We start from the raw sequence: 24,207 nt of genomic DNA, 5'->3' as shown, positions 1-24,207 counted from the left end.
AAGGATGCGCGAGCAGAGATAAGTGTACTAAAGGCGGAAAATAAGGAGCTGAAGCGGAAGGCCACCGTTATGTTCCGATTTGGAGGGCCGCCATATGCTGCAGCGGAGGAGCAGGGAGTTGTGATCGTGCCCAGTGGAGTGGGAAACACGGAGGTAACACCGGCAAGGGCCGTCCAGGACGGAGGCAAGAAGAAGAGACTGGCGGAATAGGCGAAGAAGTGAGGTCGGTGGGTGGCCGCCTGCAGAAAAGAAAACAAATCTTTGTTTTTGTTTTTTTTTTTTTTTTTTTTTGTAAAATTGTGATCGGGGTTGAGCCCTGAGATGAATAAAATTTAGTTTGGTGTGCAAAGCTATATGGTATGAAAGGAATTTGAAAAAAGATTAAAAATAATGTGAAAGAAAAAGAAAGAAAGAAATAATAAGAATATAATTGAAAGCTGCAACGGTGTGCGGTATATAAAAATAGATATATATATATATATTTTTATTTTTTTTTTATTTTTTATTTTTTATTTTTTATTTTTTTTTGGTTTTATAATAATAATAATAATAATAATAATATATTAAGGAGGAAAGCATGTGCGCGGGTGAGAGTTGTAGAGAAAAGAGATAAAGATAGGTGAATGGTGGTGGATATGATTAAAGTGGCTCTGATATGAGAGAGGGTTTTATGTTTAAAGAAAAGAAGAGTGGGTGTCCTTGAGTGGAGAGAGAGAGAGAGCCTGAGGCTAGGGGGTGTCCTTGAGTGGAGAGAGAGAGAGTGCCTGAGGCTATCCACAGAACAAGGAGAGAGAGAACAATAATCATCGCATTCTATCAAAGAAAAGTGAGACGGAAAAAAGAAGAGAAACAAGAAGATCCAGCTGAGGTGAGCTTAAACACAGGACTAAAGAGGAGCAGTAGATCGCTTCTTTGAACCGTTTTGTTTCTTATCAGCAGCTGCATCTGCAGCCTTTCTCTTGTCCTTCCTCTCCCTCTTCTTCAAATTAACCTCTCTGTCTTCATATACTTTTCTTTCATTTTGGGCAAGTTTTGAAGGCCACCAAACAGCAGGCTCAAATGTTAAAGGAAACTTTTCAAGCATGACTCCAAGTAAGGGAAGTGGGTATGCTTGGTCAGGTGCCAAAACCTTCTCCATTGCCTCATTCACATCATTTTGATTGACGTCGCGAAGAGCCAGAATGATTTCAATTTTTTCCATAGCTTTGCTTAAACAACCGGGCAGCGCTGCGCTGTTCTTCAGCAAGTTGTGATGGTTGGAGCTTGTTCATCACCATCAACATCCCTGTGGCTGCACAAAACAAGAGTGTTGATGACAATTTAAAAGCAAAAAGTGGCACTCCAATGGCAGCAATAGTATTGCTTGCTGCAAGTCCTGCCATGGTCGCGGCAGAGAGAGTGATTGTGTTGATAGAGCTCAGAAGAAGGGCGTTCCAGTTGACATTGAAGAGGGAGAGATTGACGAGACTGGGGTGGAGCCACGTGACATTGATTTGGTGATGACACAGGCAGGTGTATCAAGGGGTAAAGCTGTCAAGGCTCTCAAGACTCACAATGGAGACATAGTCTGAAAGTATTTGGACAATGATGGGAAGGTATGTGAAGAAAATAAATGGAATAGGTTGAGGTCCGGAATGAAGATATGTGTAGAGGTCCGGCGGGCGGCCAAGGCGAGGCTGCCGCCCGCCGGTGAAGCAGAATTACTAGCTTCTCAACCTTGCTCTGATACCATGTAAAAAATAAATGTATTATTGATTGATGTATTTGATATATTGATTGATATCTTGATTTAATGTTCTGTCTATTACAAATGGTTCCTTATATAGATGTAGGTGTAGTGGATGGTGGTAGTGGTGTAGTGGGTTAGGTTTAGTGGAGTAGGTGAGGTGGTAGTTGTGTAGTGGGTTAGGTTTAGTGGAGTAGGTGAGGTGGTAGTGGTGGTAGGTGATGGTAAGGTGATGGTAAATTCTAACAGACCGGTCAGGCACCAACTGGCATAGCTGAGCTGCGTCTTGAACGTGTTGGACGGAGCTTGGGTTAGCGGATGCTGACCGGGCTAAAAGGTAGCCCGAGCTAGTCCGTGGGCGCGATCAAGCCCGGTGCACCTTGGATTGGTCAGTCGATAAAAAGTGGCTTCGTGTGACCAAGATTGAAGGTAGACCGGTTGGAGGCCGGCATACCTCGCAACCGGATGGTCATGATGAACCGACCAATAATAGTTCGGCCGAGGTGGGCAGGCTTTCGCCTGATTCCAAGTTATAGGTCGGCGACACATAGGTCGGTTATGAGCATGTAATAGCGACTCTCCACAAGTGACAGGCCGGTCGTGGTACTCTGGTTAAGTATGCCACCTGGGCCAATGGCGTGAAGGAGAGGACATCCGCTCCACGCACGCCTCAATACCATTGGGCAGTTCTGTGTGTACTGGAGGGAGGACTAAGCCTTTACACGCGTAAGGTGGTGAGAGGCGAGCACTGCCACCTGTCCAGGGAAGGACAGCAGAGGTAGTGCGCGCACAATCTTGAGGCTGCATGGCCAGCCTAGAAATATGGAGGAAGAGGGACATTGGAGGTAAGCGAATTCATCCTATCAAAAACTCTCTCTCTGATAGCCTTCTTCTTTAGCTAGTGGCCTGACTTGATCGTCGGAGGGTCTTTCCGGCACACCACCGCCGGGCAGCTCACCATTTTTGTGTTGCAGAGATAGACGCCGTCACAAGAAGCTTGACGATCAAGGAGTACGGAAAACAGAGGATATTTCGCCCCCGTACAATATGCATCAAAAGGATAATGGGGAGGATTAATTTTGACCATTGGGTAAGGATCGATAATAATCCCAAGGGGAAGGATTAACCAAATCTCATGGGGGAGTCAGATTAGTTATCCTCCATTTCATAGAGCATATGATGGATAAGAGCTAAATCCCAACTAAGGCATTTTTTTCCAAACAATGTACAGCATATAAGGGGGACATGTGGGGCCTACATATTTTTTAGTTTCAATCCCTCCCCTCTAATTCAACCAACAAATATGGCCAATGTTTCCACTTATTTAACTTCAAATTTGAAATCACATGCTTAAGAAGTACTTCAAAAAAGTTGGGTATTTGGTTTCACACCTATAGGGTTTTAGCAAATAGGCGTCAATGGAAATAGTGGGGACCTCACTATGGCCACCCTATTATAGAAAATGTTAGCATTCCCCATCTTGAAGTTATTGGAATTAAATAGACAGTACTCCACAAGATTTCTTGCAAGACAATTATTTTGAAGGGAAATTTTTACTAATTGAAATCAAAAAAATCGAATCAAACAATCAACCACACAGAGAAATACATTCTATGGTCTCCTCAATAAGCCTTGATATGAGGAAATCATTTGAGAATAAATAAGAAGTCCCCAAGAGCACTCTGCAAAATAAGTTCAGTACGGAATCTTTATTTTCGCCACTCTAGATACGTAAAATAATATAAAACAGTACCAAACAGTTCCTAAATTTTGAATAGCATTTAGATGGCGAATTTTCATTTGATGTGGTTGGGTTCCCATATAAATTATACCATACAAGGTATTTGTGTGCTCATTTCATCAGTCCAATAAAATACTAATCCTTGTGGTTTTAGAAGCTGCCTGAGCTTTCAATCAGTCAACTTCAAGATGTCATCCTGGGAAGATATCATCTCTATGTCATCAAAGATAACAAATATTGAGGTGATCTCTGAAACACAAAAGAGGACTTTTAATAATACCATATAAACAAACTACTCCAAATTAGAAATCTATATGATCTCACTCACCCATGTGGAGAAATGCCGCCTAGTTTCCTCCTATGAAGCATGGGTACTTCGATAAACATATTGTACCCATACCGGGTATTTCCTGCGTACTAGCACTTTGTATGGTACTTCTACATACTTACCACATACACAAAACACATACCTAACTTTTTTCTTCTTAGTTTTTGCCATGCCTCAAATGTACGTAGTATATACCAAATTTGTACCTCAACTGGAATAATATCTTATTCTATTTACAAGTAAGGTCAATTTCATTACTCTTTTTTTTTATTTTTTTATTTATGCTAAGCATGATTTAAAATTAAACTTCGGTTTGTAAGTTATTTAATATAATAACATTTAATTTTACTTATATCGCATCAACATATCTATACCCGTACCAGTACCCATACACGTGCTTCATAGGTCTCTTCAAAGCAACCCACAATGAGGAAGTGTTTCGACATAAATAAAAAAGTCAACATAAATATTTTTCTCAATGGGTTTTGCAAGCCATTTTCATTATCTCCACTTTCCAGAACTGAAAATAAATTAAAACAAAACCAAAAAGTTTTTAACTTTTAGGAAAATGATTTAGAAACAAAATTTTCCCATAAAAAACTCAACCAAGATGATTTGATAGTGAAATTGTTAGAAATTATAAGTCATAATGAACGGTGTCTCGGTTGGAAATGAAAGGAGAATAAAGGGAAACATATTTATGTACTAGAAGGAAAAGCGCATGCCAAATTAATAAATATATATATATATATAATGACAAAAAATTATATACATAAAAATGAAAAAAATGAGTAGTTGTAACTGTTTTGTGAGTGAGAAGTTTTTTTTTTTTAATATTAAAAATAAATTAGTTAAAATTGAAATTAATGATAAAAATATTTGTGTGTTTTAGAGCAAATGCTTTAAGACACCAACTTTATATTTTGCTTAGTATATCATAACATAGATAGATAGATAAAATTTTGGGTAAATTACACTTTATCCATTTTATGTTTGGCCATTTTCTTACTTTGACCCTTTAAGTTTGTTTTATTCCCATTTTGGCCCTTCATTTTTCAAATTTTTCCAATTTACTCCTAAAGCTAACTTTTGTTCAAAATTAAACAAAAAAACCATCACATTAACTGTCACATAACATAAAAAATATATTATTATATTAGAGTTTGGGTTTGTGTAAGATGCATAAGTTATTCATAATAAAATATTTGTATGGCACATAACTGTCCATGTGTCATTTTCTGTCTAATTTTGAACACAAGTTCGCTTTTGGAGTAAATTGAAAAAAAATTGAAATATGAAGGATCAAAAAGGAAAAAAAAAAAACAAAACAAAAACAAAAGGGCCAAAGTGGAAAAATGACCAGGGGTAAAGTCCTAAATTTTTTGTAGAGTTTGTATATCATTATATGAGGACTGCTATTAACACCTACGTAATTTCTTTGGATCCTCCATTTCTTTGAACCCCCACCCAACTCAATGAGTCCCCTCTATTTTATCTTTGAACCCTCTCCTTAGTTCCAAGTATACCCTCTCCCTAACCCACGCTCCCATCCTAGCCGTTCACCCTCCTCACCCTCAACGCATGTCATGCACCTTCCTGTCAGACTGCTACTTGACCTCGCTAGCAGTGGAGAGGTCAACACCTGAAGCTTTCTTCTCTCTCGCTTTCATCTCTTCTTCCTCCTCAAGTCCCAAAGATTTTTCTTCTTGCTCCTCTGTTCGGTTCTATCTCTCTACTTTCTCTCTCTTGTTTTTCTGTATCTAGACGGTTCTCCAGTGCATCGACATCTCGGAATCTGTTTTCCAGCAATAGTATTAACTGAAGGGATCGAGAGAGAGTAGGCATCTCCGGTCATCGGAGAACCATTTTTTGCTCTTTCTCAAAATCAATTCTTGCCTCAAATCGTTCTATTTATTGGATTCTTTTTCTGTGACATACTTTTGATATGTTCTTTGGTTATGTAAATATTGTTTCCGATCTTGTTTTCTTTGCCTCAGAGCAAGCGGTTTTGTGAATTTTTGTTCCGAGTGAATGTAGAGCTTCAAGATGGAGAAGAAGAGGAGGTGACCATCCTAATTGGTGGTGGTGGTGGTCAGGAACTAACCGAAGGTGGTGAAATGGGGGTGGTGACTGCCACAGGTAAGGGGATGGGATTAGGGATTAGGGATTAGGGATTAGGGTTAGGGTTAGGGTTTGGAAAATTAGATGCAAAGAGTAAAGGATGAGGGTAGAAATGAAATTTTATGTTTGGACAAAATTGGAATTAAAAAAAATGGAAGAAAGGGGGTCCTAAGAAAATAAGTAGGTGTTAATAGCAGCTCACTTAAATTTTAAATAGTATAATATTAGATGTCCTATTCCTATTCCTATCCTATATGAATTCTTCCATCCATAAGTTTTGCTTGTAATTTTCATTAATTTGGTGTTAAAATATAACCCACCTAAGCATAGTAGACATTAAAAGAAATAATTAAATAAATAATAGGGAAAATTTCACTTTACCCCCTGTAGTTTGGGCCATGTGCGGTGTATACCCTAACGTTTGGAATTGACCACATAACCCCCATGTGGTGATTTGTGGACCAAAGCATACCGTTAAACATTCCGTCCAACTTAACAATAAGTATGAAATACGTGGCAGACATAAGGGGGTTATATACTCATTTTCAAACTTCAAGGAAGTAAATCACACGTGAATATGAAATAAAGTACAGGGGTTAAAATGCACTTTGCATTCCAAACAAATGACAAAAATATTCATAATTCACACTTAAATTACTTGTATACAAGGGTATTTTAGTCTTTTTATTAAATGATTAACAGACCTAACAGTGCACCTTAGTACACAAACCGCGTTGCATGGGTTATATGGTGATTTGTAAAAGTTAGGGAGTAAACTGCACATGCCCAAACTATAAAGGGTAAAGTGAAGTTTGTACTAAATAATATGAATTAAAACAAAAATATCTGTTTGTTTGCAGAGTTAGGTTGAGTGGGATTATTAGTGAGGGGACTAATAAATATTGTATTTGTTTGTGTGTTAATTGGTTAGGACTAAATATATGAAATTACGTAAATATCTTCATATAAAAAGTAACTTTGTTATAGGGCAAAACTGTCTTCTCCCCTCTAATTCTCCAATCGCAACCCACCTCCCCCCTCCTTGGAGGGTATTAAGAATAGTCCCAAAACCATGGGATTACTATTCCAATCCCATGGCCTTTGACTAAAACAAACAAGCAAACAAACAAACAGGCCAGAGTCTAATTCTTACTTGTCACAAATCTGTTGAGGAGTACAATTCTCTTCCATGGCCTTGGTTTCAGTGGCAGTCCCATACTCATCAGTTCCACATATGTATACAACGTTGTAACTTCGAAGTCGGCAGTACCGTGCGAACACATCAGCACTCAAAACACCTTTCAAATAGGTACAAACAAACAGAGTGTAATCTAATCAAATCAAATTACACACGAACAAAAACAAATGTCATTTGTATATATATATATGCATAGAAAGAGAATTTATTTACTGCCGATGATGTTGCCGAGATGAGGGACGTTGTTGACATAAGGCAAGGCGCTAGTGATGAGAATGTTTCGCTTTCCCGGAATCGGAAGTTTTGTCGATATTCCATCGCCCATATCGACAATTCTATGGGATTGTTGTTTGTGTTTGCTTGCTTCACAATCACAACGCAAGCAATTTATATTGGGGGCTTTTGCTTTGCTTCTTCGTGGAGAAAGTCAGAGCAGTGCCACTGTAGCCTCCATTTTACGCCATTCTTGTGTTGGCTTTTTGGCTTTTCGAAGGGTATTTTTGTGAATATGAGCGTGCCAGCAAGGATCAATCAGTCCTTACAGAAATTATAATTGCCAACCAATTATCAGACGATTGTGTTTTAGTTCTTTTCAGCCTCAATGAAGAGGACTTTTACTGGTGGCTTGACTTAGGAGAAATTAAGAGAAATAACAGTAATATGAAGAACAATTGAAGTATTTCATAAAAATGAACACTTACAATGGTCCGAACTCAGCCTCGGAGAGGTTTACAACAGCAATCTACTTGAATCTACTTGAAGCTACTCCTATGAATCGAAGTGCAGTGCGAGTATTTAAAGTGCAGGTATTTAAAGAACAGGTATTTAAGGACTGGGAATGTAAATGACTGGAAAGAAAATATATGAAGTAAATGACTGGTTTGTATGATCTGAGTCCGTCCCTCTTTCTGGGGGCTACCCTGCTATTTATACTCGTCAGTGATGACCTTCGAACTGCACTTCGAACTGTCGAACTGCTCCTCCATGATCGCTGGTCATGCTTCCTTACAAGTAGCTCCATTACGCCATTACTGGCAGTTGAGCTTCCCTCTTGTACTTAGATTTGAATATGAGTAACCGTTTGAAGACACGTCATCTTGCATCCCGTTTATTTGATCTAGTGTTACTCGGATCATGTGAGGACCAATGTTTATTGTCACGTGTACGATCAGGATTAAAGGCTTGAATAACCTTCCTTTATTACCCTTACTATGCCACGTGTCGAACTGTAACTGGCTTTTACAAAATATGTAGCCAACATTACCCCCCGCACTAATATACCCAATACTTGGTGATATTAGTGGATTGCAGTTTTCCCGCGCTTCCAGAACGTGTATGAAGTCCATATTCTGGAAATACAACCGTCATCCATTTGGAGATCATCTACATTAACTCGTCGAACATCCCAATACCTTAGTATTCGAACAGGTTATGGCTGCATCAACTTCCCTTTCTATTGATCAAGCATATGAAGAGCCTTTGAGTGATGTTGTTCCCCCTCGAAAGAACCTCCATGCATTCATTAGCCACCTTTACCCGCCCTTCTATATTCAGGTAATGGAGGCTTTTGTAGATTATAAACCTCTGGACTATGAACACATTGCTTTTAATCCCTTGGTTTACAAACTTACAGATACAAAGAATTCTTCCCCTAAGCTCCCTTTGTATTCTGACCGAACTACCCTCGAGCCTTTGCTTCGACAAGTTGAAAATATGGATCTAGGAAACTCTTCTTCACAAACCTCTGCATGGGATGAAATTGTGACTTCTTCATCCTCTGGAGCTTCTGGCTGGACAAGCTGGTCCACTCCTGAGACTTACGATCTAAGGGAGCGAATCAATCACCATTTTGTTGAGTTTACTGACCCTTTGGAGTTTCCCTCCTACGCTCGAAGCTCAGTGGTCTACCCTTACGCGCCCATTGACCTTCGACGTAGCTTGGAAGAGAATCTGCTTGTGGCTTGGTACACTTCTTCCATGCCTACGAAGATAATACATCCTGCCCAACGTTCAGAAGAAGCACAAGGGTATACCCCTTCATTTTTAGCCAAAAAGGCGAAGATTTGTTCTTCTGATTGGCTTGACTATATTAATGCTTTTGCTCCTTCTGTTCCCGTGCCATCTCCCATAATAGAAGCATCCACACCTTCTTCTGCATCTGCATCCTCTGAGATAGAAACACCTGCTCCTTCCCCTTCGTCTTCTGAAGCAGAATCATCTTCTCCTTCTCCTCCTCCCATCCTTTCCTGGACAGAAAAACTAAGACTTGCCCTTCCAATGGACAAAGTCTTTCCACCTTACCAACCTCCGTCACCCCCTACTCCAGCTGAGCGAAAGCAAGCTCAACTTTTGCTTGCGGCTTTCTCCCACCTGCCCTTCAATGTTCTTGAGGATGATATTCCTCTTAAGAATTTCCAATGGGCTTGTGATATCCTCACTAGGGGTCATGTCCTCAACCCTCTTGCTCAAGCAGAGCTCCATTTATTTTTGGACCAACTCCCAGTGCTCCTCTACTGGCATCAGAATTCTAAGATCACCATCCAAAATCTGGATGAACTTTTATCTCTCCGAATTCATGCCCAATATGAAGCAGAGAATCTCATCGAAGAGCTCGATGACTTCAGGAATAAAGATTCTACGTACTGGGATGGTTTGGTTATAGATGACTTGGAACAAAAATCGAGGGAAGAGGCCTTCGAAGCAAAGGCTGAAGAACTCTATTATGAAGTGAGGGCTCATCAGCTTATGCAATCGACTTTAGAAGAAATAGAAGAAATAATAAAGAAAGAACAGAAATTTATTGACCATTGCTGGACAAAATTTCATGACCTTGTTATTTATTCTATTCCTTATTTTTATGAGCTTGAATTTGTACCGAGATAGAGTTACTTAATGTAATAAACAAAGTCTTTCTGTACTTAACACTGTTTGACTCTGTTTCCTTTTATCTCTAAAAGTTAACTCATAACTTTGAATTGAACAATTTCATCCTTCGAATCAACTGTTTAATGAAGTACTGAAAGAACCAATCATGTCTTCTTCCAATTCATGGAGTAAAATTGACAATTCTGGCAGATATCATTTTAGTACTTTGATTTCAATGACTTTATATTAACTGTAACCAATATATGGTCATAGCTGATATAGCCAATCAATTTGAAACTGATCTCTTTTGGCTTCGAAGGGCAAACTATGGCAATTCCTTCTTGCTCAAACCAATAACTGGTTTGGATATTCCGAACAATGCCCTTTTTTCCTTAAAGAGTTCTAGGGCTTGCTTCGAATGTTATCACTTCGAACAGGTCTTTAGATTTTTTAAAGTAGACCAATACTTTGAATATTCAGACATTTTTAAGCATGCAGTATGCTTCGAAGTCGGCTCCTGCATTTCGAAGCCGTTTTTTGTTTGAAATTTTAGCGCCAAAATGTGGCTTCGAAGCTGGCATCAATGTGCTTTTCCCTCCAGAAATTATCGATGTTGAAAGAGATTCCTTGTTTTCGCACGTTTTAGTACTTAATGACTTACGAGATGTATCCCCGCACACAAAAGTTATTTAAAACCTTTTCACTCTGTGCCCCGGAATTGCTTACACATTCAAATCCCCTTTGGATTTCCATTTCTCTCTACTCCCTTCTATATTTTCCGAAAACCCACGATCAATGGCTTCTTCCCCATCAAAAGTTCCGACCATAGAGCGCGTAAGCTCATCTGTGGCTTTGAAGCGGCTTATTGATGCTGAATGTGAGAAATACAAGAGTGATGAGAAAAGTGCTATCGATGGGCGTTTCTTTATCCCTCGTCGCCATGTGCAGCGAGAGTACGTGCTAGGACCTATTTTCAAGGAGATCCCTTCCGAGCTTCCCGCCCTATATCCTCGCTTGGAGAATCAATGCCTTCTGTATGAAGGTGGTCTCGACTGGCAAGGCTGGAAAGTCAATCGTCCTCACCGATGCTGGCCCACGATGAGACCAGAGTGGCAAGAATGGTACGACCGAGTTGTCCCTGCTAGGACATTGGACCTTCAAGAACTCTGCCTTCTTGATGCTCTTCGACTATCTAGGGTAACTATCCCAGAAGACCCTTTTCTAATCCCCGCTGCTTTATGTTTCTGGAACCCTATTTTCAATTTCTTTCAGTTTAGGTGTGGGATGATGGCTCCCACTGTTCTTGATATTTGCCACCTATTAGGAGTATCCCCCATTGGTACCCCCATCACACCAGATTTTCCTGACTTAGTAGTCCCTTTCTCCCTCCCCTCTCTTAATGTATCTTACAGTGATTTTGTTAGAGTCGAGAACAAAAGAATGGGTCCAGTAACTGATAGGGAATTCTTTTCCTTTTTATTATATTGGCTTTGCAAATTTCTTTTCTGCACCTCCTCCCAAAGAATCATGCTCGAATTTGCTCCTCTTGCCAAAGCCTTGGTTTTGCAGAAAAGAATAGCCTTAGCCCCATACATTCTGGGTCATGTATATAGAGTTTGTTCCCTCTTTTGTGAGAAACCCCTAGATGCCAATCAAGGGGGACCATTTTGGATTCTTCAGCTTTGGCTCTTTGCCTATTTTTCTGAACTACAATCCAAATGTCTTAAATTTTCTGGGCTACACTCCCTCACTCATGGCATAAAACTGGCCAATGCTTCACTTTATCCAGCTACTTTTGCCTTTTATTTCTCCTTCTTTCATCAACTACCAGCTGCTCTCCCTGATCATCGTTTCCGTCCCTTCGAAGCTAGCATAGGTCCAACCTGGTTAAATCACTTCCTTAGTGATAGGCTCTGTGCTTTGCCTATTCATAAAGATATGTGGGCTTCCCTACTGATCCCTAGGGAACTGTTTATTGGGACCACCAACCCCAGAGCCTATAAATGCATAGCTGAGCCTTATTGTCCTGCTCAATTTGCTAGACAATTTGGCCTCACACAAGGAGTTCCAATACCTCTTTGCAGCAACACCAATCTGAGTCTTACTAAGAGGGATTTGAAGGTTCGAAAATCGAGATTAGAAGAGGCAACCTTCAAGTTTATGGATGATTTGGCCAGTTTTGAGTTCATCCCTTTCTCCCCTCATGGTACTGAATTGAAGAGATATCAAAATTGGTGGGTGAGCAACATGGAAGTTTATTTGGCCATCTCCTCTCAAAACCTATTGGAGGTGCTGGATGTGCCCAAGCCCAAAGAAGCTGAGACTGTCATTTCTTCCACTATTCCAATTACAGTAACTGCTACAACTCAGTTTACTTCTGCTGCTTCAATTCCTCCCAGAGTCACTCGAAGTATGTACCCCTTTCTCCTTTTCTCTAACCTCTTCATATAATGCTTGCTATCTTATCTCTAATCCTTCTTTTATGAAGGTGGTCAACAACAAAAGAAGAAGAGACTCTTTGAGCTAGAAAGGGAAAAAACTGAACTTCCAGAGATGGAGGAAGAAGAAAATGATCAAGAACAGGAGTCTCCCTTGAAAAGAAACAAAAGAGACCCTCAATTGGCTCAAGAGGGGATAGCCGCTAGGGAAGAAGAGGAGAAGCTCACTTTTGAAGAGTCTGGACCCCAACCTAAAAAGGTCGAGAAGACAATGGAGGAGCGAATGATTCCAACTCAAAGGAAAAGGAGAAGAAAAATTACCGTTTCTCCTTCCGATTTTACCGAAGATTCTGATTCCGAGACAATTGCTCAAGTAATAGAAAAGAGGAGGAAGATCACTGTTCTAGCTACCAGCTCGTTTGAAGATCCCATCCATGAGGTTGCAGAACAAGAATATCTCAAAGCCATAGTTGTTCTTGAAAGAGCTGAGGAGAGGCAGCAGCAACAATTCCTTGGGACAAGTAAGTTTCTGCATGCCTTTATTCTTTTCTTGTCGACTTTTCAAGACTAAGACTTGACATTACCTCACATTTTCTTCTTTTTACAGCAACGACCACTGCATTAATCTTCCCAACGGAAACTTCCCCAATTTCAGTCGAAGTTGATCAGATGCAACGCGTGAAAACCATTCAAATCACGCTCCCACTTCCTAAGCCTATACTCGATACGTCTTTACCGAGGCCGAGTATCCCTGCATCTCTTTTCCTTGGCTTAGAGCCATACCTCCCTTTCTTGACTCTTGATCTGCCTCAGTTTGTTTCTTCGATCTTCACTCTTCCTCCTACTGCTACTTCATCTCGCATGGTAGTTGATTCTTCTTTAGGGGATGCCGATAATTTTCCAATTCATGACTCATCACCAATGCCTACTTCCAGCCCTTCCTCACTTGATTTGCTGGTGGCCAAGACCATAGAGGCTGCCAAAGATGCTCCATCTGTTTCTCCCATCCCTATGCAGCCCTTTGTGTCTTCCACCACAACACTCTCTATGCCCTTCATGTCAAGGGATGAGGTAGACATTTTTGAAGAAAGACTAGCTAGTCTTTTTGACATTCCTTCTACCTCTCCTACTTCTACTACTGAAGCTGAGCCATTAGCCTTGGCTAACTCCCTTTTGGAAATCTTCGAGAGTTCTCCTTCCTCCAGAAACAAGCCTTTTGTACCTTTAGTAGATTTGGACACATGCTTGCAACTGTTGACTTCTTTTTCGAGGATCCCCTTCGAGGCTCTACAAAGGCCTATCATCAGGAACGGGTTCCTTCAATGCTGTAACATTGCTGAGCAGTCTGCCATGAGTGTTTCAAGTCATCTATCTCAGGCTGCGGCTACTATTGATTTCTATCTCAACATTTGCCATGCTGCTAAAGCTGCGGATGATAAGCTGGTTAAGGACCAGAGTTTTGTTTCTCAGGTGCATACTGAAGTATCAACTCTGAAAGAACAACACTCTTCTGCCTCCCACTTTCGAGTCCAACTTCTGGAGAAGAAAGCTCAGCTCGAAGAGGAGTTAGCTGCAGTAAACCAAGCCTTGGTTCGAACTGATAAGAAATTGCACATCACCAATCAAGGACTGGCTGATCGAAAAGAAAACATGGCTGCAGCTATTCAATTATTTCCTTCCCTTAGTAATAGGAAAGCTATTGTACAGAAACAATTAAAGCATTGTAATGATTTTTGGGCCAACTTGTGGCATAATGTACTTGATTCTTTATGAAAGCACACTATTTTGAATATAATTTGAACAAGCTTGTGTTTTTGCATATGGTGTTTACTCTATCCCTTGTGTCTCCCAAACGGTTGGAAAATAAGGTTTTAGAAATCTGCCATTAATCTTTTTGGGATGTACATAACCATTCAAATTTCTTAAATGGTATGCTCCGAAAGGCAGAACCCTATGAATTTGATATGGACCTTCCCAATTAGGTGACCATTTGCCAAACTTATGGCTTTTAATCCCAATTGGGAGTATTGTCTTCCATACCAAATCACCTTCATCAAAGCCAATGTGTTTGACTTTCTTATTATAATTCTTGGCTGCTTTCTTCTTTTGGAAAAGAATGCTATTTAATGCCAAAATTCTGGCTTCATCTATGCCTTCTAATTCTAAGCACATACTTTGATGGTATTGTTCAGGATTCAATTGATCTTGACATCTTACTCTCAAAGATTTGACATTAATCTCTACTGGTAAGACTGCATCATGTCCATACACCAAGGCATAAGGAGTGACCCCTGTGCTTGACCTCGGTGAGGTTCTATATGCCCACAGAACATCCAACAATAGGTTATGCCAATCCCTGGGATTGTCATCCACAACCTTTTGTATTCCTTTTTTCAAGGACTTATTGGATGACTCAGCTTGACCATTAGCTTGTGCATAATAGGGTGTGGAATTAACAAGGCTAATTCCAAATTCTGCCGCAAAAGCCTTCACCATCTTCCCATCAAACACAGTTCCATTATCAACTGTTATGGTTTGCGGGATTCCAAATCTATGGATCAAATCTTTAATAAAACCAATAACCTCTGTTTGGTCTACAACCTTGTATGGCTTAGCTTCGACCCATTTAGTGAAGTAATCAGTGGCCACTAGAATGAAACAATGATGTTTCGAAGAAGGTGGGTGTATTTTTCCCATCATATCCATGGCCCACCCTCTGAATGGCCAAGGCTTTACTACTGCATGTAGGTCAGTTATGGGCACGTGCCTTATTGTGCCATGCTTTTGACACGCCTGACACCCCTTTGCATATTCTATGCAGTCTTTAAGAATGGTTGGCCAATAATAGGAATGCCTTCGAAGCAACCATCTCATTTTTACACCAGGTTGATGAGCACCACAGATGCCTTCATGAACCTCAGCCATGGCTGTTAATGCTTCTTTTGGGCCTAGACATTCCAACAATAAGCCATCTCCCCCCCTTTTGTAGAGAGCATTACCATATATCATATATTGCATAGACTGCAATTTAACTTTTCTACTGGCCTTCGAAGATGGACCAACCAAGTACTGCATTATTGGATGCCTCCAATCTTGTTCTTGTAAGTCATTATGATTGACTTCCAAGATCACATTCCTTTTATTCAAAGGTTGAATTAATCTCTGATATGTTGTTTGGCTTATGTCCCTTTGGGTATTATCCCTTCTCTTGAAGTTCGAAGCCTTTTGAGCCACATCATTGGCTCTATTGTTCAAGAATCTTGGAACATGGGTTACATTTGCTATTTGAAACTGAGAAAGCAAATGTAATGCAACAACATAATATGGCAAGATACTTATGCTTTGACACTTGAAAATTCCTTTCACTTGGTTAATCACCAATTGAGAATCCCCAAATACGTCAACTGCATGTACTTGTAATCCAATAAGAATCTCTAGTCCCACAATTAAGGCTTCATATTCAGCCTGGTTATTGGAACAGGTAGCTTCATCCACTCTAAAACCATGGGTAGTTTCTGTCCCCTGTGGAGACTTGATTACAATACCAATTCCAATTAACCCATTTGCTTTCGACCCATCGAACCACATTTGCCATGGCTCAACACTGGTCATACCAAGTTCCATTATCTCCTGACTCTCAGTTTGAGATGGATGGTCTGCCAAGAAATTGGCTAAAACCTGCCCTTTTACTGCCCTTTGAGGGACATATTCTAGATGAAATTCTGATAAGGCAAGTATCCATTTGCCAATTCTTCCCCTCAACATTGGTCTAGATAACATATATTTAACCAAATCTGTGGTTGCAATTACCAAGACAGTTGTAGGCAAAAGATAATATCTTAATTTTATTGCAGCAGAATACAAAGCAAGACACAGCTTTTCAACAGCTGAGTATTTACATTCACACGAACTTAAAAACCTACTAAGGTAATAAATAGCTTGCTCCTTGCCTTCTTCATTATCTTGGGCTAAGAAAGCTCCCAATGAATCCTCTGCTGCAGCTATGTATAACTTCAAGGGCTTGTTCCCCTTTGGTGGCATCAGCACTGGAGGTTTAGCCAAGTAGGCCTTGATACCTTCGAAAGCAATCTGATGCTCTGCTGTCCACACAAATTCCTCTTCATCTTTCAGCCTTAACAAGGAAGAAAATATTTTAGTTTTCCCTGCAGTGTTAGAAATGAACCTTCGAAGAAAGTTAACCTGCCCAAGGAACCTTTGTAATTCTTTCTTACTTGATGGGGGTTTGGCTTCGATGATTGCTTTGGCTTTATTCTGATCAATCTGTATTCCTTTCTTGTGAACAACATAGCCCAAGAAATTTCCAGAAGATACCCCAAAAGCACATTTAAGAGGATTGAGCTTTAACTTGAACTTCCTCATCCTTTCAAAAGCTGCTTCTAAGTGAAACAGGTGCTCTTTCATGGATTGGGATTTAACTACAATATCATCAATATAACATTCCAGATATCCTCCAATAAGATCATGAAAGATAGTGTTCATGGCTCTTTGGTATGTAGCTCCAGCATTCTTTAGACCAAATGGCATTTTAACCCACTCAAAGGTGCCAATATTCCCAGGACATCTGAACGCTGTCTTGTGGATATCTTCCTCTGCAATGCATATTTGGTTGTAGCCGGAATGCCCATCCATCATTGACAAGACTTGGTGACCTGCTGAACTATCTACCAGCAAGTCCACTATAGGCATAGGGTACTCATCTTTGGGAGTTGCTAGATTTAAATTTCTGAAATCGATACATACCCTCATTTTGCCATTCTTCTTGACTACAGGCACAATATTAGATAGCCACTCAACATACCTGGCTGTTCTAATAAAACCTGCCTTGAGGAGTCTAAGGATCTCTTCCTTGACCTTCTGAATTACTTCTGGACTCATCCTTCTTGGTTTCTGCTTATAGGGCCTGAAATTAGGCTTCATAGGGAGCCTATGTTCCACTAATGACCTGTCCAATCCTGGTAGTTCATTATAAGACCATGCAAAGCAATCTTTGTATTTCTTCAGAACAACCAAAAGCTGGTTTCTGTCCAGAGCATTCAAACAAGCACTTACATAAGTGGGCTGTTGTACAGAACCTTCCCCTAGATTTACTTCTTCTAAAGGATCTTGTGCATGAGAACTCCCTCTAGTTTCTGCTGCCTTTGAAGTGATCTTCGAGCTTGGTTCTGCCCCTAAGTTCTTCAGTTCAATATCTCTGCCCTCCTCCTCATAGACAAAATCTGTCCACAAGGCTTCCTCTTCCTGTATTTCTTGGACTTTTGTTTCAATGTCCAAGGCACAGTACTTACCAAGAGTCAAGACTCTAGCCTGTTGCTGCTGCTGTTTGCAGCCAATTATCATGGCCTCTCTCTCTTGCTCCTGAACTTTCTGGACTATTGCTTTTATGTCCAATGCTGAAAACTTGATCAAAGCCAAGGACTTGGCTTCTGGTGATTCCTCTCTTTGCCTATAACCAGGCATCATTGTCATCTCTAAGGACAACCTCTTCACCAGCACTTTTTTGGACTAAGTGCTTCAGGTGTGTCACCTCCTCATCAGCCGTCACTTCGGCTGAATTGTCATCTTTCATCAGTATACTGAGAGGTGTCACTCCCTCAATATACAATTTAGCCTCCGCAAAGTCTGCACAGGCTATGAAGGGTTGAGGATCTGCGTCGATCTCCTCTGTCTCTCCATTGCCCAAGGCCATCATGATTTTCTGATGTAAAGAAGAAGGCACACACTTGTTAGTGTGGATCCAGTCCCTTCCAAGCAAAGCATTGTATTTAGCATTACTGTCGATTACGAAAAATGCTGTCATACAATCCCTGGTTCCCACACTTAAATTAATGGGTAGAATCCCCTGAGCCATTTGTTTATCTCCAGCAAATCCAGCAATGGTTGTGCTGGTTGGTATCAACCTGGGATTCTTTTTCCCTAGTTTCTTCAAAGAAGATTTCGGGAGTAGGTTCACTGCTGCCCCATTGTCTACTAGGACTCGGTTCAGCTGTACCCCATCAAAGAAAGCTTTGATGTACAAGGGCCTGACGTGCTGTGTCATCGAATCCGAGGGGTACTCAAATGGATATGATAGATTGATGCTTACCACCTCTTCACTCTCATATCCATCTTCCATCGGGATGACCATTTCGAAGTTATCTTGCACCATACTTGCTTGTGAATCTTCACTGGAGATCTGAACTGGGTCAGCTTCCTGCCCCTCTTGATTCTCATCTCCAGCTTGAAATTCTTGTGGCAATATGTGCACCATGTTTACTGATACTGGGGGAAACGAGCCAAACTGGATGGCTGGCTGTACTTGTTTCCCCTCTTGGTTACTTTGGTTGACTCCCTCAGAAACATCCTGCATGATGCATTCTGGTATTTCATCACTAACTGATCCCTTCGAAGGATTTTTCTCAACTGGCTCTTTAGTCAGAAACGTTTGCTCAGCCATGAAGGCTTCAAACATCTCTTCCTCCACAACCTCTTTCTTCTGACTCACGCTAATCTCTTCTTCAGTCTCACTATCTGTTTCCATCAGAGCTTTCTCCAACCCTACCAAACTGGCCTTTTCTCTGGTTTTCAGTTCAGAATGAACCTTGGCCAACTGTTCTCGGCTGCAGACCACTGTGCTTTGTGGAACTGGCTTTGGAGCATGGTCTGATTTTAGGTTCTTCCTCCCTTCCGTTTTGACTGATGAAGAATTTTCTCCACCTTCCTTCAGATCCTTTTGGTACTGGGTGTACCTGCGCTGAATTTTTCTCCTCTGTGATCTCGAGATGACTGGGATCATGTCGGGTTCCCTCGTCTTTGGGTGTTTAAGCAGTACCCAGTTGTTCGGAGCCACCATAGGAGGCTTGATCATCCTGCCTTGGTTTACAGTATCTCCATAAGCACGTACCTCCCTAGGTTTGTTTTGCATTACAAACCAATCCGGGACCCCAGGTACCCATGAGCTTACTGATTCAGAAGCTGACCTGCCTTTTTCCACCTTCGAAGCCATCTTCGAAACTGGCCGTGAAGGTAAGTGCTTGGTTTTGTCCTCATGTTTTGAATCTGGTTCAGACCTTCGATAAGGGTGACCATTTTCTGTCCTGCGTGAAACTGATCTAGGGAGCCAATCTCTGGCTTTGATTCCATGGACTGAACTCCTCTCCAGCTTTCTTTCAGAATGGCTACTCTGCATTCTGTAATAGTTATGTGGTCTGGATTCATGCAAGAGTTCCTTGCCTTTGTCATGCATTCTGTTTACCACAGGCTCAACCACTGGTGGTCTCTGCCTATCACTAGCCGGATACGGCCTTTTGTTGTAAGCATTGGTTGATTTAGGACGTCTCTGAACATCCCTGTAGTATTGCTTCCCATCAGTTGGAAGTCCCTTCAACCACTTGTAACTGAGTCTGCACCTGGGGCACATTCTCTGCATCACTGCTGCTTCTAAAGAATCATCATCCAGTGACTCTTCATCAGAACATTCCATCTGGTGTGAGGAACCTTGTTCAATAACTGGTAGTCTTCTAGTATTCTTCTTGACGTTGGTTTGATTAGCAACATGCATCTGCACATTGACTTCCTCCAATTCTGTCAAGGACAAGTTCTGGAAATCTGATGTAATGACATTGGCTGCTGCCTCTCCAACTTCTGGAAAGGGATCACTGTCAATTCCCATGGCTTTTTCTGTTTTAGCTGAGAACTTCAAACTTCCTTTCCGAATCTGTTCTTGGATCCTGTCTCGAAAAACAATGCAGTTTTTAGTCGAGTGAGACCAAGAATTATGCCATTTACAGTATACTTTTCCTTTCAGTTCATCCGGAGATGGTAGTTTTACTCCTTTAGGCAACTTAAGGAAATTAGCCGCGAGCAAATGATCAAAGATGTCATCTGCTTTTGTTAAATCGAAAGAGTATTTTCTGTGAAAGTCTTTCTTTTTAAACTGCTGGTCTATAGTTGTATCCTTACGAATTAATGCTTCACAGATTACAGGTTCTTTGCCTACAATCTCTGCTGCATCTATTTCATAATTAGGATCTCTATAATATGTCTTATATGATGCATTATTTCGATCTTGTTCCTCTTCTAATAATGTTTCATATCGAGACACCTTATAGGTCAGTTCGACCAAATCTCTGAATTCAGTTGAATCAAACTTCTTTCGAAGCCTGAATTCTAAACCATTTTGAGCCAATCTGACGAATTCTGGCTCTGGCAGGATGACTCTACATTTATTTCGAGCCCTTTTAAATCTGGCAATAAACTGAGTAGCCTTTTCTTCAGGCCTTTGACTCAACCTAGCCAAATCTGCCATAGATACTTCTGGTTCTGATTGGAAGAATTGGGCATGAAATGCCTCTTCCATTTGTTGCCAATTTTGAATGGAGCCAGGTGTAAGGTTGATGTACCATACAAATGCTCCTCCCGTTAGGGAATTTGGAAATAATCTCAGTTTCATATAATCATGGTTAGTGAATTCACCGCATTGAGCAGCAAATCTAGCAATATGTTCTACCGTTGATTGATTTCCAGTCCCATAAAAAAGGGTAAAATCTGGTATCCTGAATCCCCTTGGGTATTCATGTACCCTATCTACCCATTCTGGGTATGGTTTTCTGTATATAGGAGTCTGGACCCCCCGAGCCATTGGTCCACATATCTCCCTAACAATATCAACAATCTGGTCTCTAGGGACCATATTTTGTGCCTGCTGAACCACTACTGGAGGGGCAAACACAGGATTTGGTGGATAAACTTGTGCTTGTGGTCCTCTTGGTCCATAAGGTGGTAAATTTGGGGCTGGTTGTCCTTGCGGTGCAGGTTGCTGTTGAGGGTATGGGTAACCCCTTTGAGCATGACCTGCGAAAGGACCTGCAACAGGTGCTGGGACAGGTGTCGTGTCCCTACCATTTGTAGGAAAACCCTCCAACCCCCCGGGTGTAAATTCGAATAAGGGATTGGTGTACCCTCTTGTGCCAGGTATGGCTTCGAACATAGGATTTGTAACCATTCTTACACCAGTTTCTTGTACTTGGCCAGATCCACCAACTTGTGTGGCTTCATTATTAAGTGCTGAGGTATTTTGGCCTGCTATAGGCCTTGAAATGGGTTCATACCAAGACTGAGGTGATGGTCTTTCAAAGTTTTGGGTACTAGTTTGACCATTAACTTGCATAGGCTGTTTTTCTCTAGCCAATCTTTGTTGGGGGACATTTACAACTTCCTCCGTTTGTCTTGTGTTTGTTGGTTGGTGGTTATTCATTCGATCCAAAAAGGATGTTGCCCACCTTTCCATTGTGTTCATTAGTTGTTGTCCCATGGCATTCACTAAACCATCCCATGGATTTGTTGGCATAGTGGACGGTCCAATTCCTTGGTTTTGTCCAATAATATGAACATATGGTTCTTGTCCAGAAGTACTGGTCTGCTCGACCATGGGTTCTGACAATATAGGAGTTTCCACAGGATGTGTTACCACATTATCCTCTGGATTTGGTATTTCTACCTCTCCTTCCACGCCTTCTTCGAAGCGTTCATTTTCTCCTTGTCGTCTTCTTCTAGCCATTTTTAATTAAGTCCCACCGGGCGTGCCAAAAATATATGTTGGCTTTTTGGCTTTTCGAAGGGTATTTTTGTGAATATGAGCGTGCCAGCAAGGATCAATCAGTCCTTACAGAAATTATAATTGCCAACCAATTATCAGACGATTGTGTTTTAGTTCTTTTCAGCCTCAATGAAGAGGACTTTTACTGGTGGCTTGACTTAGGAGAAATTAAGAGAAATAACAGTAATATGAAGAACAATTGAAGTATTTCATAAAAATGAACACTTACAATGGTCCGAACTCAGCCTCGGAGAGGTTTACAACAGCAATCTACTTGAATCTACTTGAAGCTACTCCTATGAATCGAAGTGCAGTGCGAGTATTTAAAGTGCAGGTATTTAAAGAACAGGTATTTAAGGACTGGGAATGTAAATGACTGGAAAGAAAATATATGAAGTAAATGACTGGTTTGTATGATCTGAGTCCGTCCCTCTTTCTGGGGGCTACCCTGCTATTTATACTCGTCAGTGATGACCTTCGAACTGCACTTCGAACTGTCGAACTGCTCCTCCATGATCGCTGGTCATGCTTCCTTACAAGTAGCTCCATTACGCCATTACTGGCAGTTGAGCTTCCCTCTTGTACTTAGATTTGAATATGAGTAACCGTTTGAAGACACGTCATCTTGCATCCCGTTTATTTGATCTAGTGTTACTCGGATCATGTGAGGACCAATGTTTATTGTCACGTGTACGATCAGGATTAAAGGCTTGAATAACCTTCCTTTATTACCCTTACTATGCCACGTGTCGAACTGTAACTGGCTTTTACAAAATATGTAGCCAACATCTTGCTTTAGTATTTTTTATTTTTTTAACACCTATAATTATAGTCAAGGTTGGGTGGTTGGTTTGGAAATTAGTTATTTTAATTTTGGGTTACTTAAAAAAAAATTAGGGTTTTATTTGTTTTTTAATTTAAATTTTAGAGTTTTATTCGTATTTTAATCTGATCCATCTATCCATTTTTGTCATATTAAACTAAGAAAAATTGAGTAGAATTTCAAATTCAAATTTACATGTTCAAATATTTGTATATCTCTCGTCGTGACTCCATTCTGCTTCATTTTTGCGTCGTTGAATTTACTTCATAGCATAGTTTCATTCTACTCTTCATACACCTTGTTCCACATCTTTTATTTGTTGTCGGAGCTCTAAAAATTAGTCAAAAATAAAAATTTTCTCTTTGAGCAAAATTTTTATATTCAAATTCACAAATTCAAGCACTTGTATCTCCCTCGCCGTAATTCCATTTTACCTCATTTTTTGTGTCGTTAGATTCAACTCATGGCCTAGTTTTTATTCCACCCATCATATGCTTTGTTTCACCTCTTTTTACATGTTGTTGGATCTCCAAAAGTTGGCCAAAAATAAGCTTTTTCTCTTTTCTTTTTTCTTTTTTTTTCTCTTTTTCCTCCTCTTCCTCCGCGGCTCCTGGCTTGCTGCTACTGAATGTTGCTTCATCATCATTATTTGCAAGATGAGGCGGTGGTGGTAGTAATGGTGACGGTGTCGTCAAGTAATGATAGGTATACAACTACACATAAACATCAAAAACCAAATGGGTTGTTGAGCATGCTAGGGCACCTTGCTTTCCAATCAAGCATCATCTATTGCATCTCCATTGCCAAGAATAATGTTGCGATAGCAGTAAGAGAGAGAGAGCGAGAGAGAGAAATCTTCAAAACTAGGCCATGAATTGAATCTAACCATATAAAAATAAGGTGAAACGGAATTACGACAATAAAGATACAAGTGCTTGAATATGTAGATTTAAATATGAAAATTTTGCCTAAATAGAGAAAAATCTTATTTTTGGCCAACTTTCGGAGCTCTGACGGCAAGTAAAAAGATATGGACACAAGAAGTATGAAGAGTAGAATGGAAACTAGGTCATGAGGTGAATCCTACGATGCAAAAATGAGGCGAAATGGAATTACAAGAAGGGAGTTACAAGTGTTTGAACATGTGTGTTTAAATTTGAAATTCTACCCAGATTTCCGTTGGTTTAATATGATAAAGCTGGATTGAGACATAGATGAAACTCTAGGGTTTAATATGTCAAAATTGAAATTCTGGAGTTTAAATTAAAAAACACTCAAAACCCTAGGATTTTTTTTTATAATTAACCCTTTAATTTTTTATAAAAATATGTGATTTTTTTTTTTTAAAAAAAAAAAAAGAGTAAAGATAGTG

At 40.4% G+C, this 24,207-nt stretch overlaps 2 protein-coding genes across 5 annotated transcripts in view; one reads left to right on the top strand and one right to left on the bottom strand.

The window, feature by feature from the left end:
- The window catches only part of LOC145814259 (putative methionine--tRNA ligase), a 43,273-nt gene extending 35,695 nt beyond the window's left edge, over positions 1 to 7,578 (bottom strand). For all 3 annotated transcript variants that reach the window (XM_082910877.1, XM_082910878.1, XM_082910879.1), the window contains exons 1-2: positions 7,328 to 7,578; positions 7,070 to 7,214 (exon numbers count right to left, since the gene is read on the bottom strand). In XM_082910877.1, the coding sequence (XP_082767003.1) occupies positions 7,070 to 7,214; positions 7,328 to 7,439 (257 nt within the window). In that variant the 5' untranslated portion in view covers positions 7,440 to 7,578. The remainder of the gene's footprint in view (positions 1 to 7,069; positions 7,215 to 7,327) is intronic.
- Positions 7,579 to 11,813: 4,235 nt separating this feature from the next.
- Positions 11,814 to 15,010, top strand: LOC145814261 (uncharacterized). 2 transcript variants are annotated; one of them, XM_082910880.1, is made up of 2 exons: positions 11,814 to 12,389; positions 12,468 to 15,010. In XM_082910880.1, the coding sequence occupies exon 2, from the start codon at positions 13,087 to 13,089 to the stop codon at positions 14,188 to 14,190; it is 1,104 nt and encodes a 367-aa protein (XP_082767006.1). In that variant the 5' UTR covers positions 11,814 to 12,389; positions 12,468 to 13,086; the 3' UTR covers positions 14,191 to 15,010. Both variants share the same exon structure in this region, with proteins under 2 accessions (XP_082767006.1, XP_082767007.1).
- Positions 15,011 to 24,207: the final 9,197 nt, after the last annotated feature.

This window comes from Camellia sinensis, unplaced genomic scaffold (assembly GCF_055761805.1).
Source record: "Camellia sinensis isolate YWXY unplaced genomic scaffold, ASM5576180v1 Unanchor1, whole genome shotgun sequence".
Taxonomy (NCBI): Eukaryota; Viridiplantae; Streptophyta; class Magnoliopsida; order Ericales; family Theaceae; genus Camellia; species Camellia sinensis.
Note: the sequence above shows the minus strand (reverse complement) of the source record. Positions and strands in the feature narration are given on the sequence as shown.